The 17,362-nt window shown below is 45.2% G+C and overlaps 1 protein-coding gene across 1 annotated transcript in view; it reads left to right on the top strand.

Moving 5' to 3' along the window:
- Positions 1-17,362, top strand: part of LOC147666165 (collagen alpha-4(VI) chain-like) — a gene marked incomplete at its 5' end in the record, with an annotated part of 51,294 nt that overhangs the window by 15,160 nt on the left and 18,772 nt on the right. The window contains 2 exons of the mRNA XM_086949253.1: positions 5,264-5,409; positions 5,518-5,610. Coding sequence (XP_086805379.1) covers positions 5,264-5,409; positions 5,518-5,610 — 239 coding nt within the window. The remainder of the gene's footprint in view (positions 1-5,263; positions 5,410-5,517; positions 5,611-17,362) is intronic.

The raw sequence follows: 17,362 nt of genomic DNA, 5'->3' as shown, positions 1-17,362 counted from the left end.
ATCAACAAAATAGGGGAGGCCTTAACGCAGACGATGCAGTATTGTTAGCAAGGACTTCAAGAGGGCTTCAAATTCTTTTAAATTGTTTTCTTGATTTTATGGACTCTTTAGATTTAGTTACGAATTTTAAAAAGTCCCCTTCTATGTCAATCGGCTCTGTCAAAGCAAGGAAGGCTAAGTTCTACTGCACTAAATCTGAATTAATAAAGGTGCCCTCCTTCCCTTATCAGGGAATGCTCTTCGATGACCGACGCTCTTGGGTTATACAATGTACACATAAAAGAAATACTTTAGCCCGAGCGTCAGGAGCCATCATGGAGTTTGCAAAAAGAATTGGAGCAAAATCCCTCCCTGCACTTTTAAAAATATATAACGCAAAGTGCGTCCCATTGGCGACTTATGGGTGCGACCTATGGGGTTATCTAGATACGGGTGACATCCAGGCGGTAGAAAACAGGTTCTTCCGTAAACTATTGTCCCAACCGTCTCTACCCTTGTTTTTAATATCCATGAGGATCTTGGAGCTGGATATATCTCAGACCAGATAGCGGTTGCTCCGATACTGTGCTGGTCAAGAATTTGGGCACAACCATCACCTAATTTAAATCCGCTGATAATTCAAGACTGCATTACGCTAGACAAGGGCTTAGATATACCCTGGATTCGCTACATTAAGACTCAAATGGCCATCCTTGGCTGCCCCGAATTATTCATTAGTCCAAGGGCTATGGCTAGATCGGCAATCAAAGACTTGAAGCAGCAGTTTTTTAATAGATCTATGCTGTACATTGAGGAGAGGGAATTAGTGAAACCTAAAGTAAGGAGTTTTGTCACACTGAGTATAACTAGTCAGTTGCAACCATATCTGACATATATAAACAAGCCTTATCATCTGTTTGTCTTAGTCAGATTTAAGCATAATATGGTTTCCTAGCTGCTTGCATTCCCGAAAGGGTTCTTTAAGGAATGTTCGTTAAGACCCTGTCCGTGTGACAACTTCTCAGAACAAAATCTACTACACATGGTATTTTTCTGTGAGTATTATGATTCTATGCGCAGGAAATTTATTATCCCCCTCCTAAAAGGCCAAAACTTTGAGAAAGTAAGGCCAGCGCTATTTTATTTACAAATGTTGGCATCGCCTGTGGTGTGCTTTGGGGTTGCAAGCTACTTAATAGTCGCCATTAGGTGCAGGAATAGACTGATGACTGTATAATGGATTATGTCTTAAATAACATATTTATGATCTTTTGCCATATTTTTAGCATTATTATCTGTATTTATTGATTATTTATTACTTAGTGTTTGGGATAGGATTGTGTTGTATCCGATGGGTTTTAACAACTTTCTAACACCATGAAATAAGAATTGTAATTAATTTAACTAATGTATTAATTGATCATATGCACTTTGATGGTTTTAATTTAACCGAATAAAGTTATACTTGACTTGACTTGAGTACTTCTGTTTTGTTGGTGTTGAGTTGTAGGCAGCTGTTTTACATCTATTTGGCGACAGCTTCCATGACGTCTTGGAAGTTGTGTTTGGCTGTGTTGGATTTGTTGGATAGGGAGAGGATGAGTTGGGTGTTATCTGCATATGAAACAATGTTGAGTCTGTGGGTTCTGACGATGGGAGCGAGCGGAGCCATGTACACTTTGAAGAGTGTTGGGCTGAGGGAGGACCCCTGCCGGAGAGGAAGAAGTGGATCCAGCCGAGGGCCTTGTCCCGGATCCCTGCGTTGTGGAGTCTGCATTTTAGGGTGCGGTGACAGACTGTGTCGAAGACCGCTGAAAGGTCCAGGAGGATGAGGACTTCTGTTTCTCCTCTGTCCAGTAGGGAGCGGATGTCACCTGTTGCATCAAGGATGGCGGTTTCTGTGCTATGGTTTTATTCTAAAGCCGGATTGGGAGGAGTCGAGGACAATGTGCTCTTGGATGAAGGTGGCAAGTTGGCTGTTGATGGCTTTCTTGATGACTTTCACTAGGAACACGAGCAGGGAGATGGAACTGTAGTTTTTGAGGTCGGTGGGATCCGCCGAGGGCTTCTTCAGGAGGGGGTTGATTTCGGTGTATTTCCAGTCGTCGGGAATGAGGCGTTCGCCAGGAAGCAGTTGATGGTGTGGCGGAGCATAGGTGCGAAGGTGTCGGCGGCTCTTTTGAAGATGTGGTGGGGTCAGGGGTTCGAGGGGGCCCTGGCGTGGATTGACTTCATTGTCTTCGGTGTGTCTTCGATGGTGAGGGCTGTATAGTTGTCAGTTGTTGGCTTCAGGGTGTCGAAGTGGCGGGTGAGGGTTCAATGTGTTGGTTGTCTTTGTCGAAGTTGTCATAAATGTGCTTGATTTTGTGGTGGAAGAAGGTGCTGAGTTTGTTGCAGAGGTCTTGTGAGGGAGGAATGTCAATACACTCACTGGTGGGTTGGGCAAACTCCTTCATGATGCTGAAGAGTTCTTTGCTCTTGTGCGCGTGTGTGGAGATTTTGTCTTCAATCGTTTTTTCCTCATTTTCCTGATGAGTTGGTGGTAGGCGTTGGTGGCGGCTCTGAAGTTGTTGTGGGCTTCTGTAGATTTGAAGTTCCTCCAGGCCTTGTCGAGGCAGCTGCATGTGCATCTGGAGTCTCCAAGTTCGGTGGTAAATCATCTGGCTTTCTTGGGGTGTGCGTTGTTATTTTTCTTGAGGCGGGCTATGATGGTGGTGCTGTCGGAGATCCATTGGTGCAGGGTTCGGGCTGCGGTGTTGGGGTCGTGGTCTTTTGTGATGTTTGAGGTGGAGTTGCTGAGTGAGGAGATGAGCTGGTCATTGGTGATTTTGGTCCAGTTTCTTCGTGGGAGCAGCTGCTGGTATTTGTGGACGGTGGGTGTTCTGAAGGCGAAGTGGATGCATCGGTGGTCTGTCCACGGGAGTTTGGTGGTGTGGCTGAAAGTGATGGAGTTTCCTGTTGTGAAGAGGGGGTTAAGGGTGCGTCCTGCTGAGTGTGTGGGTTTGGTCATGATCTGGCAGAGTTCAATGTTGTGGAGGTTGTCCAGGAGGAATGTGGTGTTGGGGTCCAGTTGGTTGTCAAGGTGGAAGTTGAGGTCTACCAGCAGGGTGTAGTTGGTGGATGCGATGGCGATGATATCTGTGATGGAGTTGGTGAAAGGCCCACAGGATCTGGGGGGTACCTGCCATGTTCATTGTTGACTTTTTCAAATGAAAAATGCTTATAATTTTCTCCTTGCACTATGCAAAAATGTGATGGCTGACAAAATGTGTTCACAATATCATTTGCCAGAATAATTGGGAGGTGTGTTACTGGAAAATGATTAAATAGTTAAGCTTTTCCAAAATTATATTTTGTTTTGTAAATTTTGTTTTGCAAAACTATCTTCCCAAAGTTAATGGGCAGCAGGGTCTCCAACTGTGTGCACCCTTAATAAGCCACTGAGGACTTCTGCACCACATTAAGTCCACAGCTTCCAGCTGAGTCTGGATTTCTTTTGGGCGTCGGTAATATTTTTATTGCGTTTTCACATTACAATATACAACTTGTACATCAGTGGGGTCTGCTGCTGCACATCCCTTCACATTGCCTATGTATCCCATTCTATAGCAGTTTCCACCTGTACAACAAAAGATGAAACATAACCGTTAACTATCCCAAACTTGTTTAAGAACCCATGCCACCCAAGTCCGGGAGGGGACAAGTTTCAGTGCCCACTTCGAGCCAAGTGCAATCGACCCCACGTGTACCCACATCTCTATGTCCCACAATGATTCCCACCATCCACTCTCCCCACCTGTGTCTGTTTTATGGGTACATACCTCCAATATCCATTGCGATTCTGCCATAATGTTCATGATTGAGGTACATCATTTTGGACAGTTCTGATACGAAAAGCAAGGTTCCAGTGACTCCAAGTATGGCTACAGGGATTTATTGCTTCTCTTACCTGGAATAAAACTCAGGCTGTTTTCAGGGTGGACATGCCTGTGAGAGGAGTTTGTGAATACCCACAAAAGTGTACATTTCTGGGTGTTGACAAACTTCCAAAAGTGGTACAAAAGGGGGTGGTGATGGACGGAGCATCCGAATCAAACACTCACACCCAGTCAAAAGATCTGGGTTTAATCCATGACCGTTCTTTAGCCCACTCTGCCACCCCAGTTCAGACACGGCTATATGCAAATCAGTCTGACCCTGTGCCTCATGGGAACTGCCAAGCCATGTCTTCCCTGGCCCGCAAACAAGCTTCCGAGGACCTGTTTCTGGCATTCCAGCCGTCTTCAGCCCGGCTTGCTTGAATCCAGTGGCAAAGTGAGCAAGGGACTCATGTCTGAGCATAACCTGCCACACTTATGGCGGCCAAAAGTGTTACAAAAGAGGGTGGTGATGGACGGAGCATCCGAATCAAACACTCACACCCAGTCAACAGATCTGGGTTTAATCCATCACCGTTCTTTAGCCCACTCTGCCACCCCAGTTCAGACATGGCTATATGCAAATCAGTCTGACCATGTGCCTCATGGGAACAGTTCAGCCCGAACTGCCAAGCCATGTCTTCACTGGAAAGGAAACAAGCTTCTGAAGACCGGTTTCTGGCATTCCAGCCGTCTTCAGCCCGGCTTGCTTGAATCCAGTGGCAAAGTGAGCAAGGGACTCACGTCTGAGCATACCCTGCCACACCTATGGCGGCCAAAAGTGGTACAAACTTCCAAGGCATTCCAGAGAAGGAACCCCAACTCTTCTGCGACATGAGGAGATCTGCTACCAGGGAAACCTCTATGTGACTAAATCGTTTTAGCCCTCACCTCCCCTTGTAATACGTACGCATACCAGCTTAGTTAAGTTCAAAAGTGTCACTTGGACAGAATGAGTTGAAGAAGTTCAGGCACTACAGCAAAACTAGTTGCATTAAGAACTTAGTGGGTAGACAATGAACAATTGAACGTAATATGCATAGTGCAGAAAACCCCAAAGCTTCTTACCGCTAATGTCAAGCACAACACATAGAGTGACCAATGTTAACCTACCTAAAAGGTGGGTGTCAACAGCTTTCTAAACCATAATAGATTCGGCTGACAAAGAATAGTATTCCATCGCTTGGTGGCCACCACTGAGAAAGCTCTATCAACCTTCTGAACGGTTCTGAGTCTAGGAATTGACATTAGGGATTGGTGCAGTCAGAACAAAGGAAACACGTGATTTTCCTGCACCTAGTATTGGGAGAGGATTTTGATTCTAAATTTGCTGTCCATGAATATCAGACATATTGTTTTCTTTGAAGGACTCAAGGCACTTCTGATGGTCGGCCTGGAGAGCACACAGGACCTAAAAGAGATCCAGCAGCTGGAGTTCGGAAGAGGGTTTGGATACAAGGATGAATTGGTTATCGGACAGCAGAACCTTCCAAGCCTCCTACAGAGAGATGTTGTAGGTTCTCCATTTATTTTTCAATCTTAACAAAAGAAAATTTAGGGCTATCTATTTGATAACAAAGTCTTTGAGAACATGCTCAAATTCTTAGATGTTGCATTACAGGACAACGTTGCAGAGCGAGAGTGCTGCAAAGTTAATTGTAAGTGCCTTGGACAAGAAGGTGTTTATGGATCTCATGGTGCTCCTGGAAATAAGGTAAGCACTGATTAATTAATTGAATTCATATTTAACAGTTTCTTTTCATGATGATTTTGTTCTTGCACAGATGTAAAGTAACTTGTTTTGGGAGAGGAAGTGATAAACTATCCCTGCTTGCATTTTGCTAATTTTTCAAAACATCGCGGCAAATGCAGGTGGGTTTATGAAAGAGGCAAGCATGCCTGAACTGCACGTGCCTCTAAAACGTGGTCCCAATCACAAATGCCTTTACCAAACATGCCTTTGCCATGCAATTTTTGTTGTAAACGTATGATTTGTAGTTAAGGGATATGCATGGTAAAGATCGCCACCATCCCAATACCTCGCCCTAAGCCCTAAAATCCTATCCCCCTACCTCATGCTCCCACCCTAAGGCAAAATACCTACCCATCCTGCCCTTAAAATTAGCCCTTTCCCTCACCCTGCCCTGAGGCCTAAAACCCTGCCCCCTACCAAAAACTACACAAGCCCTAAACCTTACCCCCACACTGCCCTTAAAACTACCCCTACCCCTTTACCCGCCATGAGGCCTAAAACCCTGCCCCTTTGAAAAGAACTACCCTCCCCCTTCCCCGACCGCTAAAAACCCTGAAACCTTCCAAAAATTAATCTTGCCCCCCCCCCACCTTGAGCCCTAAAACTGACCCCACCCATAAAAACTAGCCTCTCTCCCAACTACGGACCCAGCCCCACTTACCCGTCCGCATCTGGACTGGAGCTTCCTGTGCCGATGCTTTCTCTTCCTCTCCCTGCCCATCCAGATACTAGACCGCTATCTGCCTTAACCATGCGTATGCGTGGTTAATGCAGATGCATGGTTCAAGAAAGCGTGGTTATGCTCGCAGGGAAACAGTGCATGTTGCTCAGCCCACGTTGTAAACGCTGTTTACCAATGCAGGTAGGTAATGGCTGTAGCCTACTGTCCTGCGTGAAGGGACATTCTGAATGAGCTCTGCATGAGTTCTGTCTACAAGGTACTCCTGGCTATGGGCCATTAGTAACATGTGTGTTATGAACCTTCTGCAGAACATCTATAAGTCTGTGAGGAAGTAGAGAATAATTCCTGAGGGTACAGTCTAGGTTTTGGAAGGTACACCCACCAAACTCTTTGGCCGCATCGAAGGTGAGCAGAATCAAGAACACACACCTCTAAATCATGTCAGCTGGTTTTGTCAGTGGTCTCTAGGAGGATCAAAGCATAACAGACGGAGCAGGACGGAGAATCGAGCACAGAGTTGTGAGCAGAGCAAGCAGGCAGAGCAGAGCGAGCAGGCAGAGCCGCGTGAGAGCCGCGAGCCGTGTGAGAGCCGCAAGCCGAAAGTGAGCAAGTGACCCGCGAGTGACCTGCACCGGGCCAGACTCGCGGTGGGTTCACGGGGGAGCCTCTGGTCCCCGGCCCTCGGACCCCGGCCCCCGGTACCCGGCAATTGGAAGTGCAGCACGGAGCTGCACCACGGAGCACCACGGAGCACCACGGAGCAGCGCCGTGAGAAAACCGAGAGAGCCGTGAGTGTCCAGCAGCCTCATCCGCACCCGCTCCTGTACCAGGCTCGGCAGCCAGACATCGCGGTCAAAGGCAGCAGGGGGAGTCCGGAGCTGCAAGTGACAGGGTGAGTCGAGTGGCAGACGGTTGTGAGAGGGTGGAGGTCAGGTGATCGTCCCAGCAACCTTGGGCGCTACATCAGCCCACACAAGCCCACTCTAGCCTCTGCAGCTCCTTCTGCCTACCCCACAGCACAGCTCTGCACTTAAACGTCCACCCCACATTCCAGAACAGTCCTCGACAGCCAGCCAGCTTCACAGCATGCTATGCTAAGTAGGTGAAAACGGCCCAGAACCTGCCCAGAACCTGCCCAAAACCTGAGAGTCGGTTGACCCCCAGGAGTTGGAAATTGTGATCAGTACCACCTGGGCGTGTCGGGATACTTGAGGTCGAAGTGCTCCAAGCAAACCACGGGTTTCACCACTCCGCAGTCTGTATCCGGGCCCCGGACGGTCTTCCCGCCAAGGGAGCGCCAATACAACATTAAAAGAGGCAAAAACCCCATAAAAACCCAATAAAAGTAGCAGTTGCCGGGGTTCTTGCCCCCTTTTAAGAGCCAGCAAATAAGGGAGGAAGTGGTTCAATCCGGCTCCCACGCCAGCACAGTCATACTGGAAAGGGGCAGGTCTCTACTTCATCAATCGAGCCACAAGGAATACCTGTGATTAAGCAGCCAGCCTGACCCCAGAGCAGGCCAAAAAAAAAAAAAAAAAGATTGCAAAGTGCTGTTTTTTGGGGGAAATGAGATCAGGGAAAACGCGCCAACCTGTGGAAAACAAAAAAGCGAGGAAAAAATCAAGGAAGCAAATTGTGGATGTAACACCGCAATCGGAAATAGGGATCCGGCAAAACTCAAGGGATAGGTTGGTTTCAGCACCAACTCCAGAACAATTATTACCCTGCAGACGGAAAACCGGGCTTTTAAAATTCTTTTACTTAAAGGATCCAATGGCAGAGATTTATGCACCAACAGTTGAGGCCTGCAAGCTCCCAAGCCCTATTGCGCCTCAGAACGCCAATTCCCCACGGGCCAAAAGTCCGCAGAACCGGACAAATGACCCTACTGGGCATTCGCCGCCTACAGCGTGTGTGGCTTATCCAGCTAAGGGTAAACAGGAACTAGTAACTGCCCAGGTGCATCACTCCACCACCTCGATAATGATAAACGAGAACAAGGGAGGCGGAGTTAACAAGGCCTCCATTGATGGCTCCCCTCCAAAGGATATTCATCTGATTCAGAGCAAATGTGCCCCAATCACGGAGTTGGTTGAAGCTAATGACCATACAAAGGCACTCAAAGGCTGCCAGGAGAGAATCACTGGTCACGGAAACTTTTTCAACTCATCTGGTCATGAAGGGGATCCATGGTTAAAACCCTTGTTTTTATCAAACGATTCCCAACTCGAGGATCTTACCGAGAGAATAACAAAGTACATTGACTCTCAAGGGAGAGCCCCACGATCAGAACAGGGGTTCGAGGATAGCCACGCAAGCCCAGGCATGATGGTGTCAACCCCCCGTTGCTATGTAGGGAAAAATGACCATGTACAACCCTCTGTTGATAACCGTATCATCACGTCACCAAACCAATTCCACAATAATCAGGATGCTCCAATCTCAATTTCATCGGGATGCACTTCGGATGTAGAACCTAAGGACCCAAGCAAGTTCGAAAAAGACCAGGCATCCTCACCATGGTTTCAAGCCTTGTTGAGCACTCTAGACCAAGCCATAAGGGTGCTAAATTATCAATCAAATAAAATGGAGGTTCAGATTGACCTTATTTCATTAGTGGCGGGTCACATTTCGGGGATAAACGCAAAACTGGATTCCCTGGCCTCGCTGCTAACAAATGGGGGAAAATCAGAGGCTATCACCAGCCTATGTAAACAACAATGCAGTTGTGGATGTGGAACAATACTTGAAAAACTAGCAAGCCTACCGGCCATCCTGATGGATATCCTAGGAGAGGTAAAACAATCCCGCAGCAATACCCAAGAGAAAGAAAATAATCTTAACCAGGACAACTCATTAATGGTCTTGAGTAAGCACGAAAAAGGCGCCATAAAAACAACAGATCAAGACCGATCATCAAAGAAAGCGGGTTCAGGGAACACAGTCTTAGTCATTAAAGACACCCTGCCCTCCCAAAATTCCTTTATTGAGGACAAGCCCACAAGGAGGCAAAGGAAAAAAGCAAGAAAGGCCAGGCTTAAGTATAAAAGGCAACCGAATACAGACCTGGGTAACCTCTTTCCCATATTCAAAACTGAAAGTCTCCAGGTTAACAAATCAAAACCTCCAATTGACTTATTAGAGGGAGAGAAGAGTTATTCCAATTCAGTTGACAAATCAATCACACCAAATTCACCAAGGAATGGTGGCACCATCCAAGGAATTAAAAATCTTCCCACCCAGTCAACAGGAAAGACGGGCTCAGCGCCCAACACAGGTCTCAACTCTCACAGAGAAATAAGTGTGGACCAGCAACAGGAAGGGCAGGAGCAGCGGCAAGTAAAATCAAAACCCTTACAACCGGCGGGATTTGGTGGTGGCAATCAAGTTGATCTTGCACCAGTTCCGTCAAATAAAAGCAAGGATAAGAATTGTACACCTAAGATGAGCCCTCATCAGGGCACGACAGTCAGAAAAGAGCAGGCTACAAGTCCAACAGTCGAAGGAAATCCATACGAAGCATCTGGGGAATCAGCAGGTCCAGGTCCCAAAATTGTAATAACCCCCTTGCAAGTTACAGTACTCGAAAAGGAACGCAAATGCTCGCTTCAACAAAGGACGGCACACACAGATCTAATAAAGTCAATAAATGCAGGTCCAATACACAAAACAATAAGCTCAGCGGATGGAGCACCTGATGTACATGGACAACAATTGACCGACAAGATGGGCACGATCATTCAAGCTAACAACCAGTCATTTTTCAACGTGGATCAAAGAGCAAAGGAGTTTGCCCAACGGTTAGATCAGTTTGAGTTCAAATTAACCTTCATCCCGGAATATCCAACTAAGGGGCCACAGGATATCCTCAATCGAGGCAACCTGTTAAAACTATTCAAAGAAACATCTTCCCTAAAAGAGATAAATTCACAGGACCTGCATGCAGTTGAATTTCGACTAAACAAAAAGAACCCGGATATTGAGGAAACCGTTACTACCTGGGCCTCAAAAGACTTAACGGAAAAGATATACTCGTCAAGATCCCAGTTTGAACTATGGGGCATTTCTATCATAAAACATACGCGCCCAAGGTATCCCTACCCCTTGCAAAACAGTACCTGCATTCAAAAAAAGGGAAAGGTAAATACAGGACGCCCAATCACCTGTCTGCGAGGTGCCCGGGCCACCTCTCCTGTTTGTTCTAGGTCATCCTCGTCAGACATCCCGCAAGCACCCGGTCATTACATCTCTGACAAAACAGACTGGTCTTGGATACCCATGGTCCTGAGCAACAAATCTACCTAACCCTGATTCAAACTCGGGAAGGTATAATAAGAGGCCCCCTCAGAATGCAAAAGAGCTGAGAAGCGTTTCAGTCTGCTCATGGAACGTGCACGGCTTTCAAGAAATGGCGCAGGATCATGTAACGCTGGGTTTTTTTCAACAACAAGACATAATTTTAATCCAGGAGTCATGGAAACTAATACCAACTTCAATCCCTGGTTTTAAAGAACTCCATATTTTTGCGGAACGCCTTTCAGCTTTTGGGCATCCTCGTGGGGGTTTATCGACTTACATAGCCCAAAGATATAATTGGTTATCAGAAGAGCTGGATGTGGGTTTAAATTGGGTTCAAGTGACTAGAATTTCAGACTCTTCGCCATCCGGGACGCAATTGTGGCAACTCATTATATTCAACGTCTATATCCACCCAGACAGAAAGTCACAAAAGGAGAAACACGCAAGTTTACTGGCATTAATTAAAGCAATGCAAAGATCCTATTCACATTGTCCGCTGTTCATTTCCGGGGATTTCAACAGTGTCCTTGCCGGTAAAAACACGGAGATGGCAAAGAGGTCAATAAGTAGCCGTGGAACAATTCTAGCGGCCAGTCTAAAAGAAGCTGGTCTGTCAATCCTGAATGGCAATATAAAGGGGGACAGGCCTGCAGGCGTCACTTACTTGAGTGGCAGGGTTAACTCCATAATTGACTACACTATTGTAAGTGATGAACTACTTCCCGACATCAATCAATTCAAAATAGAACCTCGAGTGGAAAGTGATCACCTTCCCCAAATAACAAGTTTGAACATCGCACCCACCAATGCGCCAATAATGACCTCCCTTCTACACCATGCTTTTAAGTTTAATCTAAAAAAACTAAAATGGCGTGGTGAAGGGTTGGGCAGAATTGAGGCCTATGTGAAAGCCCAGCTGGTCAAACTAGGGATACAAAAAGAGGAATATCGAGTTTCAAACTGGGAGAACATGATATGGGATCTACTGCAAAAGTTTCCAGCAAGGTCGGGGATCCAGAGTAATGCCAATTGTAAGAAGGAGCCCTGGTTTAATATGGACTTAAGAGCTAAAAAAAGAAAGGTTGCAAAGGAGGTACGAGCACTGGCCAGTCAAAAAAATAACACATCGGGGATAGCGACAAACAAAACCAAACTAAGGGAGGCCAGGAGCATCTATAGAAAGGCCGTGAGGGTCGCAAAGGCTGAGTACAAAGAAAACATTTGGAACAAACTCCTAATTGCGGGAAAACATCCTAATAGTCGTGACTTCTGGGGAATCATAAATGATCTAAATCAAAGAACTAATCTCCATCAGGAAGCAGGAGTCGGAGCGGACATTTGGGTCCGCCATGTGCAATCTTTATACAAAGAAACAGAGCAAGTCCCTGAGAAAAATTTACGGGCCATACAGGAAGTCGAGGATAAACAAAATGGAACTAATTATAAGGAAAGACCGGAGTCCAAGGAAGTCTCAAAGGGGGAAATTGAGCTGGCCGATTTAATCAACAAAAAAGAATTAAAATCGATTATATCAAAATTGAAGTCAGAAGGAGCCGCAGGCCCGAACGGGCTGCCAAATGCTATTTTTAAACAGGATCCAGATATGTGGCTAGAGACTTTAACTCGTTTATTTAACCACATATACAAACAAGCAGACGTTCCCACATCCTGGAAAGGAAATATTATTCACCCGATATTCAAGCATGGAGATCATCGTAATCCAACAAATTATAGACTGATATCTTTAATTGATGTGGAGGCTAAGCTCTACGCCTCCTGCTTACTACTTGAGCTACAGGCCTGGGTAGGAGTAACCAAGAAAATTCCCAAATACCAAACTGGCTTCAGGCAAGGAATGGGGACAATAACAAACTTAACTTGCCTGTCACTCCTAATGGACAATGCAGTAGCCAAGGGAACCCGGCTGTATGCCTGCTTTATTGACATCAAGTCTGCGTTTGACAGGGTGAACAGAGAGCGCTTGTGGGAAAAATTAAAATGCTGGGGCCTCCCAAATCAACTCTTGCAAGCGATAATAGCCTTATACCGGAACACCTGGGCAAGAGTGAAACTGGGCAATGGGGGCAGTACAACCATGAGCATTCCTACGCATCAAGGTTTAAAACAAGGATGTGTACTAGCCCCCACCCTGTTTAACCTTTTTCTCTCTGACCTCTCGAGTGTGTTGGAATCGGCTGAAAATCACCCCCCATTATTGGCTAACAATCCAATATATTTTTTGCAATATGCAGATGATATAGTTCTGTTGAGTAAAACACCTATCGGTCTACAACGAGCCATTAATAAATTGTCATCTTACTTGGATCGGGAACGGCTGGAATTAAATAAAGACAAAACAAAAGTGGTACGCCTAGTAGATCCGCAAAAACTTAAGTACAAATGGACGGCGAAGGGGGACATAGTGGAAGAACAAAATTCATACAAATACCTGGGAATAATAATATCAAAAGGTGGAAATCACAAGGAGCACAAAGCAGTACTTCAAGCAAAAGCCCAATCTTTGATCTTTGCCTATCGATCTTTAAAAGGAAATATGGACTGCCCAAACCACAAGCACCTATTAAAAGTCATGACAGCTCAAATTTTGCCCAGCTTATCCTATGGTCTAGTTACCTGGTGTGGTAAGGAGGCCGATTTTCTGAACGACCTACAGATTAAAATCTATAAAGCGTTTTTCAATCTCCCAAAATCTGCCTCGGTTTCTCAAGTCAGGCTGGAATTTGGTTTGCAAAATCAGTATTTCCGGAGCATGAGCGGCTTTGTAAAATTCTGTAACATACTTCGATCTGCAGACCCAGATACAATGGACTGGATGAGCTGGGAAGAAATCAAACAACGGGCGGAGACCGACTCTGGAAATACTTGGGGGAAGTACCTGAAACTGTGCGTCGAAAAGCTGAACCTGGAACCAGCCTGGAAAGCTGGGACAGACAAATCAACCCTAAGCAGACTAGCCAACGGGGCAGCGAAAAAGAAATCCTTTTTGGAGGATAAATATTCCCTCGCAAATCGTCGTCATGGCTGGACCATTATTAACTCTTTTACAATACTAAAACCTCATGCATATCTCACATCCCACTTCAATGGCCATTTAAAAAAAGCTTTCACAAATTATAGGATGGGCATGCATGTCTCAAAAGATTTATTACCCTCTTGGAAACATTCCTATCAGTCGGAGCGATGTCGACTCTGTGGGTATAAATACGAAACTTTAGCCCATCTTTTTTGTGTATGTCCGGCACTGATAGGACAGAGACGACAATATTTGAAATCCATTTTTAAAGAGATGAACATTCGCTCATGCAGACAGGCAGTTACAAGCTGGTTGGGAGGTTCCTCCTCAATTTTGATTTGCCGGGGAGTTAAATTTATGGCGGAGGCTAGTAAACGCTTAAGAGAATGTGAGCAGGGGGAACACCGTGACAAAAGCCTATCAGGGAAACCCTAACTCCAGGGTCTCATACTGGGAAAAGAAAAAGAGACCCGGAGATAGACTGATTAATGTCAGAGGAAGCCCCTCCTATTGCTTTCTAACTCGCATCACTTTTTAAGGTTATTTTAATCTGGAGAAGTAGCAATTTAAGAAACGTTAGCAATCTGCTCTGTTATTTTATCATGTGAATTTGTAATAATTTTAATTAATTATGCAATAAATCTTTGACTTGACTTGATATCAGTCCTTCGCTTAAGAGATCTGTAGACCAAGCATCAGGATTTGAAGTTCAATATTGCACTGATCAAGAGCCAATGCAGAGCCTTCCGTGTTGGAGTGATGTGATGCTAACAGTGCAGCTTGAAGATGAACTGTGATTTCTAATTCTGATTCATTTTTAATTTGCAAATGTACTGTCCAAGTAGACTGAGTACAGTAGTCCTGTTGTAAGCCTGTCACATATAGGATCAGGGTGAAACTATGTGGCTTCTGGCCACGCGTGTATGTTTGGTATGCTTAGGCAAGACATGACAGGCTCACGGACATCATTTACTTTTGTGGATTAAAGAATAACTCAGAGTGAAACGTCACTTCAAGGCGTGGTGAGGTCCATGGATGTTGGCTAATTCAAAGAGAAAGTGGTTGGATCCATTAGGCTAAAAAGCAGGACCTTCATCTTAGAAGTATGCAGGCAAAATGTGCTTAAGTGTATCTAGTTTTAAACTGTGTTCTTAGCCTTTGAGTCACACCACAGGTGATGGTGGCCATCTTGGAGCAGAAGGTGCTAAGCTCAACCTTCTAAGTATTCAAGATAGATTTTCCTTTTTGCATGAAAACTTTCATGACATGTCGAAAAAAATACATTGTTAAAGCTGGATAAAACCTCGGTGCACACAGAACATGTGGAGAAAACCCAAATCCAGCATTAATTAAAAAAAATATGGCCCCCATCTAAGGACCACTGAAATCAATGGAGGTATGGATTTAAATGGAAAGACCCCCCCCAGTTATTTTCTAGTATGACTCTCACAGGAAGAGTGGAAGACTTCAAATGGGTTGAAAGAACCATCCTTTAAGCCTACGAAATAAAACTGAAGGTAATTCAAATACCATCCCTTGAGAGCAAAGACACACTGACAGCTCCAGAGCACACTCCAACAAACAATCTAACATGCTTAAGTGGCTCAGTGATGTAAATAACCATATTAACTGTCTGCTTGAACTGAGGACTATCCAAAGCTACCACTGTAGAATGCCTATGATACCTGAACGAACTGCTATTGCACGCAATGTATTGGTCTTTAAAGAGGTCTGTCTTCAGCTCTTTGCTAAATTGGAGCCAATTGGAGGTTGTCCTGATGGATACGTAGATGTTGTTCCAGATCCTGGGTGCATAGATGGAGGAAGCCTATTGCCTTACTTTTAATTGTTTGGTCTTCTTTGTCTCAACTCTAATGATGTTCGGGCATTAGGCACGCCAAGAGCCACTGACCAGGGTGGGATTGTCTGGCAAAATGGCAAGAGTGCAGGTCAAGATGTCTTTGTAGATGAAGCAGCTGCTTTTGAAAAAGATGCGATCCACAACAGGAGTAGAGAGAACAAGCAATCCTCTTCCTATCCAGAGACACTTAATTGATACCAATTAGCACTTTAGTAATTAAGGAAATGCAAATAGCAACTCTTTGGGCACAGAGTTGCAAGAGCATCAACACCCCAAGCAGACTGACATGGCAAATGAGGACAAACTTCAGTAATTGATTGTTGGACTTTAAAACAAATAGTTGGTCCAGGTCAGCTAGATCCAACTTACTATCAACTGAAAACCCCAAGGATTCAGACTTAAGTTCCATCCATGATGAAAGCACCTTTCTCAGCTGATAAATGAGAAAAATCATGACAATTTGTGACTCTTTGCCAACCTCTCTAAAAGTGTACCATATCTGCCACAGATGTAGGGGCATATTTACAAGCAAATGGCGAAGCGTGGCGTTAAGCAGAAATTACTAACTACTGCGGCTCCCCCCCCCCCTCTTAGATTCGCTCATTGGCGTGGGACCTTTGGACTCCAGGGACCTCTGGGGCCTACACTGATACACGAGTACATCTGCCCGTGGCTACAGGATACTTTGGTTTCCTGTTCTCTGCCTCTCTTTTTGCGCCCTGCCCGCCTCTCAACCTGTCGCTCTCCTTGCCATGACCCTCCCCACACCAACCCCCCCTCACCCTTGACACATTCACTAGTACACGGCCTACCACGCCCTTGCAACTATACATATGCTACCCGTTGATACATTGGACCGATAGACATGCCCACAATGGCAATTCCACAAAGAGATCAGTTTTTATTTTCATCAAAAAATGTTTTTCTTTTCTCTCCTCTTCTTTCGTTTTATCTTTGTTCCTCTTGTTCAAGTTAAATTCATTTTGCAAATGTATGTGCCTTAATGGAGAAATGGTTTTGAGGAACAATGGCTGGTTCTTCCTTTGATACTCCTGTTTAATTTGACTGTTTACAGCTGTGCAGCGCTGCAGAGTGAAGCGGCAAGCCGGGCAACACAGTGGAATTTAATGTTTCCTAGATGAGTGTTTCCCTATACCCCCACCTATGCCATTCAAATTTACTGATATTTTACAATGTTAATGCCATATTGAATCGCCTTGCAGATGTTATTGATGTTACTTTGTTTGAAACCAATAAAAATAATTTTTTTAAAAGCAGAAATTGCTTACATCACGCTCCGCCATTTTGAAAACGCAGTGATGCGCCATATTTACCATGTTACGGCACACCCCTGTGTTTCCCCTAGTGCTGGTGCTAAATTCAGCTCCCTAGTGCCGAGGCATGCACCCTTGCACTATAGTGCATGGGCGCCTGCATTCAGGGAAGGATTGTTTATGTACAGGATGGTGTCCTGCACATAAACAATCACCAATGGCAATTTGTAGCTCCTACTGTGCAGCATACAAAGAAGGTGCAAATCGTCAGTTTTTGATCGATTATTTATGTGCAGGAATGTGTCCCACAAAATACAATCATTCATGGTTTTGCTATTTTTATGTCTGTTGCACAATGTAGCACACATAGAAACAGCAAAAACGGGGATAAATTAATTTCTCCTCGTTTCACCATGTTAAGACCAGGTTTTACTTGGTCTTCATTTTGGCGCTGGCCCTTGTGAATATGGAGGAGCATCAAAATCAATGGATGTCGCGGCAGAACGCCTACCACAACACCCATTGCACGCCCCTTTCACGCTAAGTGCTGCGTGAAAGGGGAC

Source organism: Lissotriton vulgaris, unplaced genomic scaffold (genome assembly GCF_964263255.1).
Source record: "Lissotriton vulgaris unplaced genomic scaffold, aLisVul1.2 SCAFFOLD_3786, whole genome shotgun sequence".
NCBI lineage: Eukaryota > Metazoa > Chordata > Amphibia > Caudata > Salamandridae > Lissotriton > Lissotriton vulgaris.
Note: the sequence above shows the minus strand (reverse complement) of the source record. Positions and strands in the feature narration are given on the sequence as shown.